This window comes from Mollisia scopiformis (assembly GCF_001500285.1).
Source record: "Mollisia scopiformis unplaced genomic scaffold LY89scaffold_32, whole genome shotgun sequence".
Taxonomy (NCBI): Eukaryota; Fungi; Ascomycota; class Leotiomycetes; order Helotiales; family Mollisiaceae; genus Mollisia; species Mollisia scopiformis.
Genome location: NW_017263612.1, coordinates 492,679 through 509,541, shown reverse-complemented (window position 1 = coordinate 509,541; position 16,863 = coordinate 492,679). Strand labels below are relative to the sequence as shown.

At 48.2% G+C, this 16,863-nt stretch overlaps 5 protein-coding genes across 5 annotated transcripts; 1 reads left to right on the top strand and 4 right to left on the bottom strand.

Annotated features, from left to right (window-relative positions):
• Positions 1 to 706: 706 nt before the first annotated feature.
• LY89DRAFT_658992 (NIC-domain-containing protein) lies at positions 707 to 4,391 on the bottom strand. Its single transcript, XM_018212497.1, has 2 exons — positions 1,328 to 4,391; positions 707 to 1,278 (listed from the first exon to the last, which is right to left on the bottom strand). Exons 1-2 carry the CDS (start codon positions 4,295 to 4,297, stop codon positions 958 to 960), a joined length of 3,291 nt encoding a protein of 1,096 aa, XP_018062924.1. The 5' UTR covers positions 4,298 to 4,391; the 3' UTR covers positions 707 to 957.
• A 653-nt stretch (positions 4,392 to 5,044) lies between these two features.
• On the bottom strand, positions 5,045 to 7,759 carry LY89DRAFT_741922 (uncharacterized protein; the record flags this gene model as incomplete). Its single annotated transcript, XM_018220772.1, has 2 exons — positions 5,045 to 5,914; positions 5,963 to 7,759. 2 exons carry the CDS (start codon positions 7,757 to 7,759, stop codon positions 5,045 to 5,047), a joined length of 2,667 nt encoding a protein of 888 aa, XP_018062923.1.
• A 2,599-nt stretch (positions 7,760 to 10,358) lies between these two features.
• On the top strand, positions 10,359 to 12,081 carry LY89DRAFT_599558 (MFS transporter-like protein; the record flags this gene model as incomplete). Its single annotated transcript, XM_018210099.1, has 4 exons — positions 10,359 to 10,565; positions 10,676 to 10,804; positions 10,856 to 10,985; positions 11,036 to 12,081. The coding sequence occupies 4 exons, from the start codon at positions 10,359 to 10,361 to the stop codon at positions 12,079 to 12,081; spliced, it is 1,512 nt and encodes a 503-aa protein (XP_018062922.1).
• A 740-nt stretch (positions 12,082 to 12,821) lies between these two features.
• Positions 12,822 to 15,091, bottom strand: LY89DRAFT_691000 (Pentulose kinase). The gene is made up of 4 exons (XM_018216207.1): positions 14,780 to 15,091; positions 14,626 to 14,732; positions 13,958 to 14,574; positions 12,822 to 13,901 (listed from the first exon to the last, which is right to left on the bottom strand). Exons 2-4 carry the CDS (start codon positions 14,705 to 14,707, stop codon positions 12,843 to 12,845), a joined length of 1,758 nt encoding a protein of 585 aa, XP_018062921.1. The 5' UTR covers positions 14,708 to 14,732; positions 14,780 to 15,091; the 3' UTR covers positions 12,822 to 12,842.
• Positions 15,092 to 15,517: 426 nt separating this feature from the next.
• LY89DRAFT_599638 (26S protease regulatory subunit 8) lies at positions 15,518 to 16,785 on the bottom strand (the record flags this gene model as incomplete). The annotated part of the gene is made up of 3 exons (XM_018210107.1): positions 15,518 to 16,452; positions 16,502 to 16,621; positions 16,671 to 16,785. The coding sequence occupies 3 exons, from the start codon at positions 16,783 to 16,785 to the stop codon at positions 15,518 to 15,520; spliced, it is 1,170 nt and encodes a 389-aa protein (XP_018062920.1).
• Positions 16,786 to 16,863: the final 78 nt, after the last annotated feature.

Below are 16,863 nucleotides of genomic sequence, written 5' to 3'. Positions count from 1 at the left end.
ATGGGCCAAGTCATGTATGGAGAGAAGTATGGGGAATCTTGAGTCATGCACGACCTTCTTTTTTTCCCTGCGCGAGACGGGAAATGAGGTGAGATGAAAAAAGTGAAGCAGGAAATTTAATTAGAGTTGTCTAGAGGCTTGCAGAGAAGCTCTCTGTGGCTGTTGCGCTTGGCTAAACATGTCATGGTCGGACGCTACCGAGGTGATAGCGAGTCATGGTCCTGACTCGAGTGTGTAGATCTTTTTGAGTACTGCGTGTCGATGAACAGCAAGTAAATTATCGGGCATACGGATGGCTTTATTGACCTAGAAGCTCTTCCTATACAATCTAATAATGAAGAGCTTTTTGTGCTATTGCAGTTGCAGCGGCTCAAATGTCGACATGTATTCAGGGTAGAGAGAGTATGTTGATAAGTAATCAATCGCAGAGAAAGTATAATGATCCTTCTGGCAAGAAAGCAGCAGTAAAGAATCCCCATTGGACAAAATATCACTTCTATTAATAAGACGGATAGATTGTCAAGATAGCACAAAAGTCAATAGCGACTGACCCTCCGTTCCGAATAGAGTATAACAAAGCGAGTTCTTTGGTTCTAGCTCCTTGGATTCATTTCTACTTGAGATATGAAAATCAACATCTCCTAGTCTGTAGAATCAAAAAGCATGATAGTTTGACTTTCATCATGAAAGAAAAGACAAGAATTTGGCCAAAATGGTATCATTCGTCACCTCTCTATCTTCCTCCATTTTGTTACTATGATACAGAGAAAGAATTTCCCGAACTTCTAGACCGACCCGCCTTCTGACTGGCCATCTAGTCAAGGTCTTATGCTGGGTATCTACATCTCATCTCAATTATCCTCATGCAGGACGCATGTCCTTCATATTCTCTGTCACTAAACCTCAATAGCCTCATTCCAAAGTCTCTAGCTTAATCCTCGAGAGTCCAATACCAACTCATTCCGACTGAGCCCTCGCAAGAGCCTCATGAATACTTGCTGGGAACCTATATCTCAATTGACTTGTATAAGTCATGAGATCCATGTTCATCTGCTTCAACTCATCGATCATTGCCAGTCTCGTACCCTCGTTTCCTCCAAATTGACTGTTCATCAAACTCCTCCGTTGTTGTTCTGCGCAATGAATTGCCCACATCAACAGATTCGGAACGTTCTGAGCAACGGATTGTGAGAGACTGGAGAACTTGGTTGCGCAGTCTCGGATGAGAGATGGGTTGCCATTGGCTTCCAATGGAAGGATTGCAAGTCTGCGAATTTCCTGGAAACTATTAGTATTATGTTCAAGGATAATATGGGATAGAACTTACATCAAGTGCACCGGCAAAGTCTGCGCGCTCGACTTTATTCTTTGCAACCGTCATGTTTAGCAGAGCCCGGTTTGCTTCCCAGTTTGTAGTTCTGACTTTGGAGGAGAACATGGCTTGAGCCTCGTACATCTCTCTCATGGTATCTGCCAGTTGAACGGGATCGTCGATGGAGGTGAGGCTAGATTCGGTTCCTTGCTCAGGTTCGTGAGGATTGACTCCAGCACGTGCCTTCAAAGGCTCGATTCGCAAAGGATCTTGGCCAATGGGGACAGCAATGGCTTCGCTGAGTGCTCGGTTGATTGTATTGATGACACTATCGTACTCTCCTGCAAGATGGTAGAGCAAGACAGCATCTGTGACTCGTCCGTTGTCGTCTGCAATGCTGGCGGCCTGCAAGGTGATAGTTCGCATGAAATCACCAGACTCATTCAAGCCTACCAAAGTCATCCTCTCCTCAATTACACCTCTAATTCGTTGTCCATCATTTCGCATATCTCCCAGTAGGAGTGCGAACTCTCTACTCTCTAGTACAAGCTCTCGAAGTGCCTCATGGCACAACATGATTTGATTTCTTCCGCCTTGGCCAGTCAGGTCTTTGTTCAGACAAATCAGTGCGAGATAGTCTACAGCAGCGCTAACAGCAGCAGCTCTGAAATCCCGAGTGTAGAGACCAAGCATAGTGCCGAAGCTGATCTGAGGTTGTCCTCGAGTGGTCAAGCTCAGGAGATCTTCACTGCCTGCATTTGGATCTGCAACTCTTAACAAACCATAGAAGTCCAACGCAATGGCTAGATGCACGCCGTCGACATAGTTGTACGTGTATAAGTAAGAAACACAATCTTCAAACATGCCGTATGCAAGTTGAAGAAAGACGTAGACGCCGAACGAGTTGCCTTCCACGCCACCTTTTGTGAAATAGCGGCTTCCAATTTCTCTCATCGTGTTTTGAGCCTCGCTCAAGCCGAAGATCTCGCTTGCCATGGCATCAACTCGATTGATTTCTCGTGCAAGAACAAGCTGCACCCACGCCCAATCCTCAAAGCTCTGTTCGATGCCTTCCAGGAATCGTTGTCTGAGATCACAGCGTCCGATGATCTTGTAGCATGCCATTCGGTAAGGATCGATAGAGTTCTCCGGGGCAATGCGAAGACGCTGATTGTACTCGCCATTGATGCGTTGTTGCAGAACATCGTCGAGTCTTCTATCATCGCTTTGAGAGTAAGCTCTGATGTATCCTTGGAAGTTTCGATCAATGGCTCGAAACGCGACTTGATTCTGTTCCACGTAGTCAAGAGCTTCTCCTACATGACCGGTTCTGAGAAGAAAGTACACCAAAGCCCAGACATAATCGTCTCCTAGCATCTGCAAGTCTGTATTGTCGCCACCCAAGTTCTTCTTTCCAGCTTGTAGACGGACATATCCCTTGACTTTGTTGATCACGTTCGGAATGCCACCAACATTTGCGTCTCGGGGATTTCTTGTAACCGCATCCTCCATCTTCTCGAAAGCCAATTTCTCAAGACATCTAACACCACCACGAAGGATTCTCTTCTTCATGCTTAGCGCCTTGACTGGGTCGTCGCCCAGGTAATCGTCAGCGTATTTTCGTTCCTTGGCGGTTCTTTCCTCCGACCATTGCTTAGCTTCCGGATCTTCACCAACAATCTCCATCAGAGCTCTATAGGCTTTGATCAGGTCTGGGCCATGCTGATCGGGTGATAAATTGACGACTTCTGCAAATTCCGAGCAAACAGGGTATGGGCGTCTCTGTAGTCTCGCGAGGTTGAGATTTTGCACCTTCTCAGCATATTTGCTCTCCTTTTCGCGCTGGAATCGGTCATGAGGACCAGTGACAGTGACATTACTAGCTTCCATCTTCTTCTCGACATCCCCAAATAGAGGTTGGTGACCAGCTCCCACGGGACCAGCAGCTCCAATGACAGATTTTTGGAGATTAGATCTCCCAAACGTGCTTCCACCAGGAGAACCATTCATCCGCGAGCCGGTGAGGCTTGGGGCTTTGCTTCGTCTTGATCTACCAAATGCTCCATTTGACTCGCCAACCGATGCAGCAAAGCTCCCCTTCCCAGCAGCCGTAGTCTCTTTGGGTCTGATACCAAAGTGCGAATATATTCTCCTACGTTGTGCATCCCATTCCATCTCCACATTGTCTTCCAGGAAAGCATCGAAGTCTCGAACGGAGCGCGCCAAGCCATCGGAGATCATGCTCAAGGTAGTCTGAGTTTGAAGATTCGTCAGGTAGGTCTCGACATCGACATCTTGTGGTTCTTGCGGCTGTGGTCGTTCTCGGCCCGTCGCTGCGGTGAAGTGGTTGAGGTCTCGAAGAGCATCGCCAGGGTTTACTCCGGAAGCTGCAAGAAGGTAATGAGCTCGACTATCAGCAGCTTGCCCTCGTGCGCCGGTGCCCACGCGCTTCATTCGCTGTCGAAGATCTTCTAGACCGAGTTGAAGCTGTGGGAGGTCATCTGCAACGCTTTCGGCATGCGCTCTCTTGCGACTCTTCTCCAGGATGGCATCGAAGTAAGCTGTGTTGCCATTTTGAGCAGGCCCTGAAGTCGAGGCACTGGCGCCAAAGAGCGAAGCTCCTGAAGGTGCTTGCGAGGTTGGATTGATGGTTGGTCCAGGTCCAAATACACTTCCTCCCGGCGGTGCGCTGCTCGTTGCAGGATTTCCAAACCCAGAAGCTGCTGTTGTCGCAGGTTGTGGAGTCGACCCTAAGCCGCCGCCAAAGAAACTCGAAGTATTCGTGTTCGTAGGCTCTGTATTACCTCCCAACCCTAAGTTTCCAAACATCCCTGAAGTACCTGCTGGCTGTGAGGTCGAGGTCGAGGTATTCAGACCGCCGAATAGTCCACCTCCAGCTGTTGTCGTCGCAGGCTGCGAAGTTGAACTGAATAGGCCATTATAATCTGATTTCGTGGTATTATTAAGATTACCAAAAAGAGACATGATGTCGATCTCGACGGCAGATTGAATAGATGCAAAGGAAGGAGGAGCAAGAAGCTCGGGTAGAGGTGGTGGTCGATGAACGCGACGGTTGAAATTCGACGCGATGTAAATATCGTTAGCACGAGAATCAGCTCGAGAAAGGTTTCGTCTCAGTGATGCCTGAGGCACGATAAGGAATTTGACAGACGCAGTATTGAACAGTTCAGTCGCGGAAGATCTTGTTACAGAAAGGAACTGCAGTGGTACAGAAAATTAAAAAATTTCATAAAATAAATGGAAAAATGAATCTTGACGACTCTACCTCCCTTAGTATTGTGCCTGCTTAGTATTGTGCTGTGAACAGTAAATTTTGTTGAAGCGAGAATCAAAAGTGAACCATGACTTCACAGGACCTCACTTTCACACTCAGTTTGAAGATGTTAAGTCTCAGAAAATATTCCATGATCTATTCATGGCGGATCTCGATGTGCTTCTGAATAATGCTCAACGCGTTCCAAGTCAACAAAAGACTGGAATTTGACAAATCTTCATAACGCCGCCGCCATGCTACGCATGCAAGGGTACCCATGCGATACGACTATCCATGCCGTCCCATAACATATCCCAGTTCAAAACCCAGTGTTGAAAACCATTAACCCATGCCCATAAAAGCCATTTATACTATGCCACTTCCGTGCATGCAATGCAAATGCCAATGCAGTTCATCTATTCGTTATTTCCTCCGCTAATCAACCATTTGTCGATGTTTCATGACGGTCGTCTCTCGACCCCAATATCACTACCGCTTCGTTCTCTATTAGGTCTGCTTGATTCGAATTGTTGTTGGGCGATCCATTCCAGTACTGTTTCGTAGCATAGAACATACTGCCGCAGACTCTGGACCATACTAATGCGCTGGCCGCGGAAATCCTCAACGGTCTTCTCAATCAAGTCCACGTCTTGGTCAAATACCCAATCCCCAGATACCGTATCTTCTTTGCCTTTACCCATGTAATCTCCTGACGAAACCTCCATAGGAGTGACGCCACTCTTGTGCTCCTTCCGTTGACGCTTCAGCATATCGATGACCGAGTCGATGGTACAGAATGTGCCAGTCCGACCACATCCCGCACTACAATGAACGAGCATAGGTCGATTAACTTCTCCAGACTCAGGCTCGTCTGATCGAGGCGACTGTGTTGGTGCCAATGTTGCTTGCTGCATCATGTTGGTCAATTCGACAAGGCCAAGCAATTGTGCGGGACTGGCTGGTGCTCCAAAGTCTGGCCAAGATGAATAGTGAATCTGGGTGATTTCTCTCATAGGAGAGAACGGATGAGAAGCATGAGCTAAAGTGAATTTCCTGATAATGGCGAAAGGAGGTTCTGGTAGAGCTGGGCCAGGAGTACTCTCCGCCGTGGTCATAGCCCGTCGACGGCCAGAGTCTCGGCGTTCTGATGGAGTGCGATGCCTCTTCGTATCCAAAGACACTTTCTTCTCCGAAAGAGCCTTAAGCTTCATTGATCCATACTCTCTACTTCCCCAGTAAGAATGGCACTTCAGTTGACCACCTTCAGACTCCGCAGTCAACATAACAATGACTCTTACATCTTGATCCCAGATGACGCTCCAGAAGTCCTACAAGTTGTGAGCATAGATTCATAAACACCAGTGTAAGGAACTTACCTCAAAAGTAGCAGGCAGGGGTCCTTGCGAAGCGATATATTGCTTATTGCTACGCGACGACTTAATATGACTTGCGTTAACGTAGTCACAAGCCCCATCTGCACGTCCTTGGAGTTTGACTCGAGCGTGTTCAAATGGCCAGATGTTGTTGTATCTGTTCTTGCCACCTTTTTCGATACCTGCAAGTTGGACATCCTTACCATTGGCGGCTTGGGACCCATAGGATACTCCTGAAGAAAGAGCTTTGTTCATTCTGTCCTTCTCAGCGAGCTCTAAGCGTAAGAACTTGTCTGAAACCTGCTTTCCATGATCTCGTCTGTCGGTAGCTTTCAAAAGCCAATTGGGAAGAAGATTGTCTGGTGCATTCTCCATCTCCTTTGGTATCTTGACGTCCATTTGTCCAACACCGTCAATAAGATCTTGGTTCTGCCTGATATTACTGAAGAAAGGATTTGCCGCGTTTTTGGTCGCAGGCATCACACAACCACCAGCAACAGGTGCAACTCCTGGACCTGAAGTTCCTAGAGAGAGGTTAATCTTGGAAGCTTGTGGGTCCTGATTCGTTCCGTTGTCAATTAATTGCTGGTAATGCTTATGGAATTCGGCAAAGCCGCCCCTGAGAATGTACGAGTTTCCCTTCCAGCCTTCGTTTGAGAATTTCTTTAGCGTATTAACCGCAGAAGTTGCATCTTTCTTCTCGGACGAAAATGCATCATACACTATCAAATACTTCGCAGCTTTCCATTGGCAGAATCTAGCTTTTTCGGTCTCGTTTGTGAATGTGTCCTGAAGCTTTTGGAGGTTGAAAGAAGGCCTCTTCAACAAAGTGGTCGGTATGCATAAGTTTAAGGCGCCTTGTATGCGAGACTGAGAGAACTGAGGGAACACACGGAGATCTAGAAGAAGAAATTGAGATACAGGAACGCCTTTCAGGATATCTCTCAATTGTCCCACAGAAATTAAGACTGGCCCGTCTTCTAGAGAGGAAGGAAGAGTATCCGCACGAGGGTGTTGGTTACGAGTCTGTAGTTTCAGATGAGGAGACGGAGGATCAGCCTTGTTCTGTGGTAGTGATAGTCGAGGATGTCGATCATCGAGGCTGGAGAGAACATTGCGTTGAAGAGGAGGATTTGGCTCATTCATGTTCACTGGGGATTGCTGACGAGGTATATCAAAGAATGAGGGAGCATTCAAGGACTTTTCGGGAGATTGACGACCTTGGCGGCCACTGTCCAACTGCATTGGATCTGGTATTCCATCTCGATGTTGTGGTCTAGATCTTGGTGAGGGATGTTCCAGTGTCTCCGTCCTGACAGGTTTACGTTCGGGTTTTGGTCGTGGTTGCGCGCTGGGAGTTGAAGCAAAATATGCGAGATTGCCATGGCTGAGATTGAAACCATGCTTTTCTTCTGTCTGTCTTCTGAAAGCTTCGAATTCTGGATTCGCATCTATGGGTATGTGTTTAGGAGAAGGTGCACCGAAAGATCGAATGGAAGACGAAGGAGGACTCCAATTGTCTTTTGGTAAAACGCCAGAATCTCTTGGATCACTGGCAGGGTCGACAATGAGGCCAAAGTAATTGGGACTTGGTGTGCGAACCTCAGTTTGTGTAGCAAGCGCAGGCGATCGTAAAAACGGGTTCGAGTTTGGAGGAAGAGCTTGACCCACGGAGGCCGCAACTCTTTGGGGACTCAATGGAGTCGTGGTAGGTCTGGCAGATGATCGATGTGACTGAGAATGCGAGTGTGAATGTGAGGACCGTGGTGGCGGTCTCGCAGCAGATGATGTGATTACCATCGCGGCGTGTTTCAGGCTGTAGAATTGCTTGTGGAGTGTCGTATCATTATCTTTGGGAATCCATTCTTGTCGTATGCCGTAGAGTTGAGTTGTGAACAGCGTATTCAAGTAGTCTCGAGGGGTGACCTGTGGCGCTGAGGTCGACGGAGGCTGAGTCGTAAGTTGTTTTAGGGAGCTGTGGTTGTGAGTGTTCAAAGGTTGTCGATGACGCTCTCCGAAGCCAGAGGCGAGAAGGAGGGCTGTAGGATGTAATCAGGGCTCAGCAGGGGCTTATTAGTGGGTAGTGAAGCCCAAGAAGAGATCTGCGGATGGGTTGCCCTTGTGGGCGAGGGTTGGATTTTGGTCAGGTCAGGGAAGCAGAAGAGCGCTCGGAAATAACAAACTGTCAAAGGCGCATCGGAGGAGAAATCCGTGATGCCAATTGTAAAGTGAATGCAGAGAGGGTCATAGTCATTAGGAAGCGGAGGCAAAGGAGATTGAATGAACTTTATGGCGAGAGAGAGGAAGTAGGTGGCACGACGAGGCTTGAAAGCCACCACCTGGAACCTATTTGGAAGATCACACACATATCTCCGTATTATAAATACGACCACAGCACACTACATTTTGATGCGGAGGCGTGTTAATCTTTTTTTAATTCTTTAAGTACAATAATTGCTGCTTGCTGCTAGCTGCTAGCTGCTCTCCATCAATATTTCCCTATCTTATATGCAGAGTTGAGACGATATCTCGTTCAACTTTAACTCTTTCTGTGATCACCCAGGGGCGACTTTGACTTGTACAAGTTCTGTATGAACATTGATCTAGTAGCAAGGTCCAACGAATATTATGATTACTAGATGACCGGATTAGTGTGTTAGTGCAGCGGTACCTTACAGTACTATGGTCGTAAAAGTCGTTGGTTTTTCCAACAGTCGTGTGTCTAATCGTGTCTAATTCCTGTTGCCAAGCTGGACCCTTTACTAATCCCCAATTGTCTCCCGACCACGCACAGAACGACGTCATTTGCGACCGCCACTCTGGTTCTCGACTCGACATGAACCTCACAAAGTTTCTCCTTGTGCTCTCTGCGCCCACTCCTCTCGTATATCGAACGAAGATGCGCATGGGACTCGAGGCTCACCGACGCCAGCGTGACGCAGAAGGGAGCGCGCTGAAATGCGAACTTCACCGGCGGGTAAGGCTGCCTGCCACGATGCCGATTTTCTGCATGCTCTGGGCCTTGAATGGAACCTCTGCTGGTGTTACTGTACACGGCATGGCAGCGTGCAGCAGCATGACTCCATATCTCCGGTGTGAACCCCTGAAAACATCTCAGCCGGGTCTAGATTCTGGCGCCGTTCTGACCGAATCCTGCCAAGAACGCCCGTCAAGTTTCAACGAAGATCTTGGAACGATATATCCAGATCATCCCTCCTTCAATTCCAAGGTGGGATTCCACTATGGGATTGGGATTGGGATTGGGATTGGGATTGGGATGGAGCACGACTCCGTGGACGACAGAACTTGACTGCCCAACGGCGCTCTGCTCTCATGCACAAACCGTACGATTATGATTGAGGGTCGGCACACACCTCACCTCACCGTATGCACGCCGGCCCAGGTCAGCGGCGGCAGCGGTGTCAAGTCTGCCTTGCATTTCGAGCCGAGGTGTCGCGTGGCGTTTCTTCGCCCAATGCCGTCATGGCTCGCTTACTTCAGCTGGCTTCTCCTTTTTTTCTTCATATGATCACGTGAACCATTCTGGACGACATCACTTGAACCTCGAAGTCCTTTTGTGGGCGGTTCCTGATCAAGATATCGTGATTCATCTCGTGTTTTGAGAGTCATAGAACAATACTGTAGACCTGGGCGATTTGGCCGCTGCTCAAACTCTTCTACTGTATACTGTAGAGCTTACTCAGCTACAAAAGATGCGAGTGCTCAAATATTCTTCCACTGACAGTGTCTTTCAGAATACGTTACACTACAGTCCTTAATTTTTCGGTATTGAATATTTCCACGGCATCGACTGGCGATCTTTGTATGCAGTACATATCGAGATCATGGTCAAAATTCCTCACATAAAATGAAAAATTTCTTCAAGCAAAATGTCGATTAAGACGGAGCCGCATTTCGGATTGAAAAATTCCACAGCATCTTTATCACCTCTTATCAAAAATCTTCACATCAACCTAATATACCTCCGGAATCGCAACCCCACACTCTCGGCCACTGAACCCTTGCCCGCGGCCCGTTTGGATGGTTACATCCTCGAGCTTATCACGCGGGGTTGTATTATAGCGGACAAAGACCCGAGCAAACTTTGAGTATTCTTCCATATCGCAAGATTTCATTGGCTCTCAGACGACAATGCAACTAGATGATCATCTGCCAAGCCGCTGACGACCAAGATAAAGCTTCACCTCACGACGGGACGTAAAAGAAAGGAAAATTTTGCGATAAGAAGAAAAATGACAGCCAAGAGATGTCAAAGGGAAGGAGCTTAAACTGAGGTGGCTTGTACGAGGAACGGGAAGAAATCTATCGTATATCAACTCCGTCGTGTCCTCGATTGCAATTCCCGGCATCTTTGTTTTTCCAATCCGAGGTTGACAAGATGTCTGCAATAAAGACAGATACTGGATCGGACGAGGAGCGATTCGACAAAGCTGGCTACGAAGTCAATCAAGAGCCAGAATCCGAGTCTGGGGTTGGAAACTCGGAGCCCGCTTATGTTGTCGATCATGGAGCCGAACGTGCTCTATGTCGAAAGTTTGACTACAGACTATTGCCAGTCCTGGCTCTAATGTATTTATTCAATGCAGTAAGTTAAAATCTTCCTTTTCTTTTGAACGGAGCTTTCAAAATCTCCTCCGGGAGAGATGTTTCAGATGTTCAATACTTTCGTTGAGTCTCATACTGACTTGTCAATAGTTAGATAAAGGAAATTTGGGAAATGCAAAGACAGATGGCATGGAGAAGGATTTGCACTTCAAATCTAATCAGTACAACATTATTTTGAGCGTCTTCTATGTCCCATATGTGCTTTTTGCACCTCCAATTGTAAGTCTGAGCATATTTCATGTTGGACGAAAGTGTGCTAACCTGTTCAAGGCAATGCTTGGAAAGCGTTTCGGCCCGGCACGAGTCTTACCAATCTTGATGGCATGTTTTGGCTCTATGACACTTCTCACTGTGGCTGCTACGAACTTTGCTGGAATGATGACACTTAGATGGTTCCTAGGTATGGCTTGACTCTTTCATCAGTCTACTTTTAACTAATGATACATTCAGGAATGTCGGAATCAGCTTTCTTCCCGTTGGTAATCTACTACCTCACCACCTTCTATCGTCGAGGAGAACTTGCTCGTCGCCTAGCAATCTTCTACGCAGCGTCCAACATTGCAAATGCATTCTCTGGTCTTCTAGCCTATGGTGTTTTCCACATAACCAACACTAGACTCTACCCCTGGCGCTACCTTTTCCTAATCGAAGGATCCCTCACCTTCCTCTTCGCAATCTTCGCCTTTCTCTACCTCCCCAAATCAGCCGTCAATGCTCGCTTCCTCAACGACAAGGAGAAGGCTCTCGCTTACCACCGCATCCAAGTCGACTCCTCCTCCGTCGTCAACGAGCAATTCAACCTCAAAGAAAGTCTCAAGATCTTCCGCCAACCAGTAACATACGCCTTCCTCGCCATCGAAGTCTGTCTCGGCGTGCCCCTCCAATCCGTCTCCCTCTTCCTCCCCCAAATCGTCGCCCGCCTCGGCTACTCCACCGTGAAAACCAACCTCTACACCGTCGCCCCCAACATCTCCGGTGCAGTCATGCTCTTGATCCTCGCCTTCTCCTCCGATTACACCAGACGACGAGGTCCCTTCATCGCGCTCGGCTTCACATTCACATTCATCGGCATGCTCATCTACGCCACCATCGACGTCATCAACCAAAAACACGTCGCCTACTTCGCAACCTTCATGATGTGCTGGGGGACCTCCGCTCCCTCCGTCCTCCTCTCAACATGGTACAACAACAACACGCCTCACGAAGGCCGGCGCGTGGTCCTTACGTCCGTCGGCGTCCCGCTCGCTAACGTCATGGGGCTTGTGAGCAGCAATATCTTCACACCCGGGAGCGCGCCGAAGTACATCCCGGCGCTGGCGACGACGGCGGCGTTTGGAGCCGTGGGGGCCGTGCTGGCGGCGAGTTTGAGTCTGTTTATGGTGCTGGATAATAAGAGGCGGGATCGGAAGTTGGGGCGGAAGTTGGATATTAGGGAGGTGCCTACGGAGTTGTTGAGGGACGGGCCGAGTGTGCCTGAGTTTCGGTGGTTTTTGTGAAGTAGGGAATAGGGAAAGAGGTACGCTGGGTGTATATACAAACTTACGGGTAGTTATAACGAATTCATGAATATACGATCCAACCCCACCTTCCAAAAAAGAACACCACCTCCACGCTCTCCATCCATAACTCAAAACAACCCCCCCCCCAAAAAATTTCAATAGTCGAAAAAGACAAAACTCATCCCAGCGCAACACCGCTGTCTTTCAAGCATGGTGCACTGGGCAGAGAACCTAACTGAATAGGTTTTTGTTTTCCAGACGTTCGTAGTTTTTGGCCCCCGGTGTTTTTCCGCACCGCCAGTTGTAACCCACTACTAGGGAGCTCGTGGCTCAATTTGTCGTTTTCCGATTAGGCTCTCGCCAACGTGGGTTAATGTTTTACCATTAAACCACGTTGACTTTCCTGAGGTAAATGTTCGCTTGTTGGGATTTATATGGCAGGTAGGTAGGTGGGTGGGTTAGCGTCGATTATAAGATAGCGAGGATGGGATGGGATAGGGATGAAGGTGATTGGAGGGATGCATGGATGGATCAATGAGAATGGCTTTGCGGATTTGGACTCGGTCTAATAGGGTCTGTTGGTCTACGAGCGAACTCGGAAGCTGATATTCACGGTTTTCGTAATGTCTGGTAATAATAAGGACAACGGGAGTCGGATAAATTGGGGAATGTAATCACATCTGCCCATATGTAATTCAAAGATAACGATCTATTCTCTATACTTTTAAAGTTTAAAACTCCTCGTTTCTTCTTCTCACTCATTCAGCGGCCCACCCCTCAGTAGCCTCGTCAACTTCCTTCCTATAAACCTGCTGAGTCCTGCACTGCTCCAAGAAAACCTTATACTTAACATTCAACAACTTGATCTCCGCTTTGTCCTTCCCTGGACGCGTCACCTTACCCGGTTTACTCATCCGATCCATGATACTCCACAGATCCTCCGTCTTCCCATCCTTATCTGCGCTTGCGGCTTTGGCTCCAAGCATAGCTGCGCCGTGGACGACGGCCGCATGCACGTATCTCGGGATCAGGACGGGCATGCCGCATGTAGTGGCCATGAGCTCCATGAGGATCTTGTTCTGGCATTGAGAGCCTGACATGAAGATACTGGTTATAGTGTGACCAGACGAATTCATCGTCTCAACAATTTGGCGTGTTTGCATGGCGATGAACTCCATGGTGGCGTAGTAGTAGAGGGCTAGTCCGTCCATGCTGCGATCAGAGCTGAGACCGATGACTGAACCTGTCATCTTTGCGTCGGCGATCGGAGAACGGTTTCCCCAGAGATCACCGTAGAAGAAGAAATGACGACCGAGATAGCTGATGGTTGGTGCGTTGATTTTGTCCTTCAGTTCTTCCAGGTGGTTGTTAAGGTAGTCGTAGATGCTTGTGTTAAAGGACTCGGCCATGGACATTGTTTCGTTGTATGCTGGGTGAGTTTCCAGAACGTGTTTGAGGAGCTCTCCAGTGGCGGATTGACCTCCTTCAGCCATCCAGTAATTTGGAAGGAGAACGTCACGGTAAGGTCCCCAGACACCGTTGACAAAGACTGGGTCTTTGGACATGGCGAGATGACAAGTCGAGGTACCTGCCACAGCTGCTAATCTGCTAAATGCTTGGGACATGTCGTTCTTGGGGACATGAGAGTCGAGTTGATCGGCGCCCAAGTTGACCTTTGCTCCCACCGTACCTACCCATCCGGCATAAGCGTCGATGACACCGCTTCCTACGGCAATACCAGCAGGCAAGCCAAGCTGAGAAGCAGCTTTCTCGCTCAGGGTACCTACAAGTTCACCGGCACTCATGTATTTTCCATTCTAGCAAGAGTCAGCAAATAGTCAAGATCATAAAATGCAGTAAAGAAAAGGCTCACCACCCCGTCGACTCCTCCCATTCTTATGAAGTTATCTTTCGTCAAATCTCCCAGCCCGATAGTTTCGTAGAAATCCTCTTGCCAACCTTTGACGCTGCCATCAACGCCAACAGGAACATATCCTTGCTTACAAACGGTACTGCAGAAACTCCTCGTCTCATTGCCAGTAGCCAAATGTGTCAATGCATCCGCCAGATCGTAAAACTTGCAACGATCGAAAAGCTCAGGAGGCATGTGGTTCTTCAACCATAGGACCTTTGGAATTTCCATCTCGATGCTCATCTTGCCTCCAACATAGCGGAGGAGGTTATGGCCCGTAGAATTGATCTTCTCGGTCTCTTCGATTGGTCTGTGGTCGAGCCATAGGATGACGTTACGATCATTTCCATCGTTCTTGAAGTCTGGGCCAGTGACAGGGACTGGCTCATCTGTATCGTGTGCGAATACTGCCAGAGAACAGGTTGCGTCGAAACCTATTCCACGGACGGTGGTAGGGTCGATGTTATGCTGGCTGAGAGCTCTGTGTACGCATTGGCAGATACATCGCCAGATATCTGTTGTGGATTGCTCGTAGTATCCCGTCTCGGGTTGCCAAAGACCAATGTTCTCAGTTGCCACTTCAATCCGTCAGCTATGCTATGAAGTCACAACGGTGGGGTAGAACTTACGAGCTTTAATGTCACCAGAAGAGTCGATGACACATGCTCTGGCACTTCCAGTACCTACATCAATACCGATATAGTGGTCCATGTGTGGATTTAAATCATTGTGAGGGCTGCTCCCAATCAGTATTGCCACAGCCGTTGTAGAAGTTCAACTCACTCAATAGAAGCTTGCCGCGAGGGCTTCCTGTAATTTTGTCGGAACGGGAGTGATTGAGCCATCTCGTATTACGTCGCCTGCTATTGTGACACTGGATCAGCTGGAAGCTCTCAATTGCAGAGGTGGGAGCTTGGGTGTTGCAAATTGTTGAGCAAAGAGGAATAATGGCGGGGTAATGACGGGAAGGAAACGAGGGGTTGCTGACTTGTCTTCTCTTTGGAAATGAATAAATATGGCGATCTAATTTACTGCAGGAGCTGTTTACAGATTGTTCAGCTCTGGCAGTTTCGTTGAGTCCAGAAACATTAGTTGGGGCAGCTTTGAGTTTTGTTTGTGAAATCAGCTTTTTCTCGAACGAGGACCTTCAAGCGATCAGGACGTCATTCTCCACTTAAATCATGATAGTGGAGGCCCCCACACGAATGGATGGACAGCTTCTCCTGAGTAAGCATAAATCGACTGGAGCTAACGCAGCTCTTCGTGTCACTTTGTGAAAGAAATAAAAAGTCAATACTTGAAGAATGGTTTGCGCGCATATAGTCTGGCATCACGAGGCTTCAACAGACACGCATGCGTGTAGGCTCGGCAAAGTTGCTTCAAGGATCAGGGGTATGAGTGAGGCCATGGACAAGAGCCGGGCCTCGTCTCGAGGCACACGGCAAGCATGTGATTTGATATTGCTCTGTCGAGTGTGCTGTTGTACATTTCGTGAACTCTCGCTGAAGTAAACCAACGCCTCTACTTCCACAACTTGCTCAGCGACGTTTCTTTATCATCGTGCTTGTTCAAGACCTTCGCTGTGGCTAGATCAAAATCTTCTTGTGTGACGTGAACTCTTCTTTCCCTCAGAGCGTACATACCAGCCTCTGTGCAGACACCCTTCAGCTCAGCTCCTGAACATCCATTCATCTTCTCTGCGATCTTGGTTAGGTTGATACCACGAGTGAGGTTCATGCTTCGGCTATGGATTCGGAGAATATCTGCTCGAGCCTCGACAGTTGGTGGTGGAAACTCAATCTTTCGATCGATTCTACCAGGTCGCAGAAGAGCTGGGTCCAGAATATCCAGTCGATTCGTAGCCATAATGACCTTGATGTTCTTCGTTGGTTCGAATCCATCCAGTTGATTCAGCAATTCCAACATAGTACGCTGGACCTCAGAGTCACCGCCAGAAGAGCCCTCAACACGAGAAGATCCGATAGAATCGATTTCGTCCATGAAGATGATTGATGGAGCATGTTCTCTGGCCATAACAAACAGCTCACGAACCATTCTTGAACCTTCGCCGATGTATTTCTGCACAAGCTCCGAACCTGAAACCCGAATGAATTTGCAGTCTGTATGATGTGCCACAGCTCTGGCAAGCAGGGTCTTTCCGGTTCCTGGTGGTCCATAGAGGAGAACTCCTTTAGGTTGCGCTATGCCGAGCGACTCGAAGAGTTCTGGATGCTTCAGGCCGAGCTCGATGACTTCCTTGATTTCCTTAATCTGTTGATCCAAGCCACCAATCATATCGTATGTACTATCCGGAACCTTCTCTACCATCATGAGGGACACCAGTGGGTCGACGGAGGATGGCAGCATCTTTTCGAGCTTGTAGGAATCGGATAGAAGTGTCACTCGCTTTCCAACGGTGAGCTTAGAGATGTCGACACTATCGGCGATATCGACGACTATGTGGAGGTTAGATACCTCTTAAGAAACAGTATGCGCTCATCATACCGTATTTGCCTTCTGGATGCACCTTGACCAGGACCTTCTTCGTACCCATAACCTTCACCACTTCACCAACATATGATCCAGGCTGCTGTAATAAACCAAGCTCCTCTCGCAGAAGACGAACTAGTTGAGGGTCAGCTGGGAATACACGAAGCGCGACCTCTAGTCTTACCTCTCGAGTTGTAGTCATTTCTCTGAGCTTCTAATCTTCGTAGGACGGCTTGGCCTTGGATGATCTCGAGCTTCATGCTCTCAATCTTGTTGTGGAAGAAACTGTCCAGAGCCATGATGACGATATGAAGAGTGCGATGAGGGGTCGATGAAGAAGACGATTCGCAATTGTAGTTGTGGTTGTTCTAGTCTGT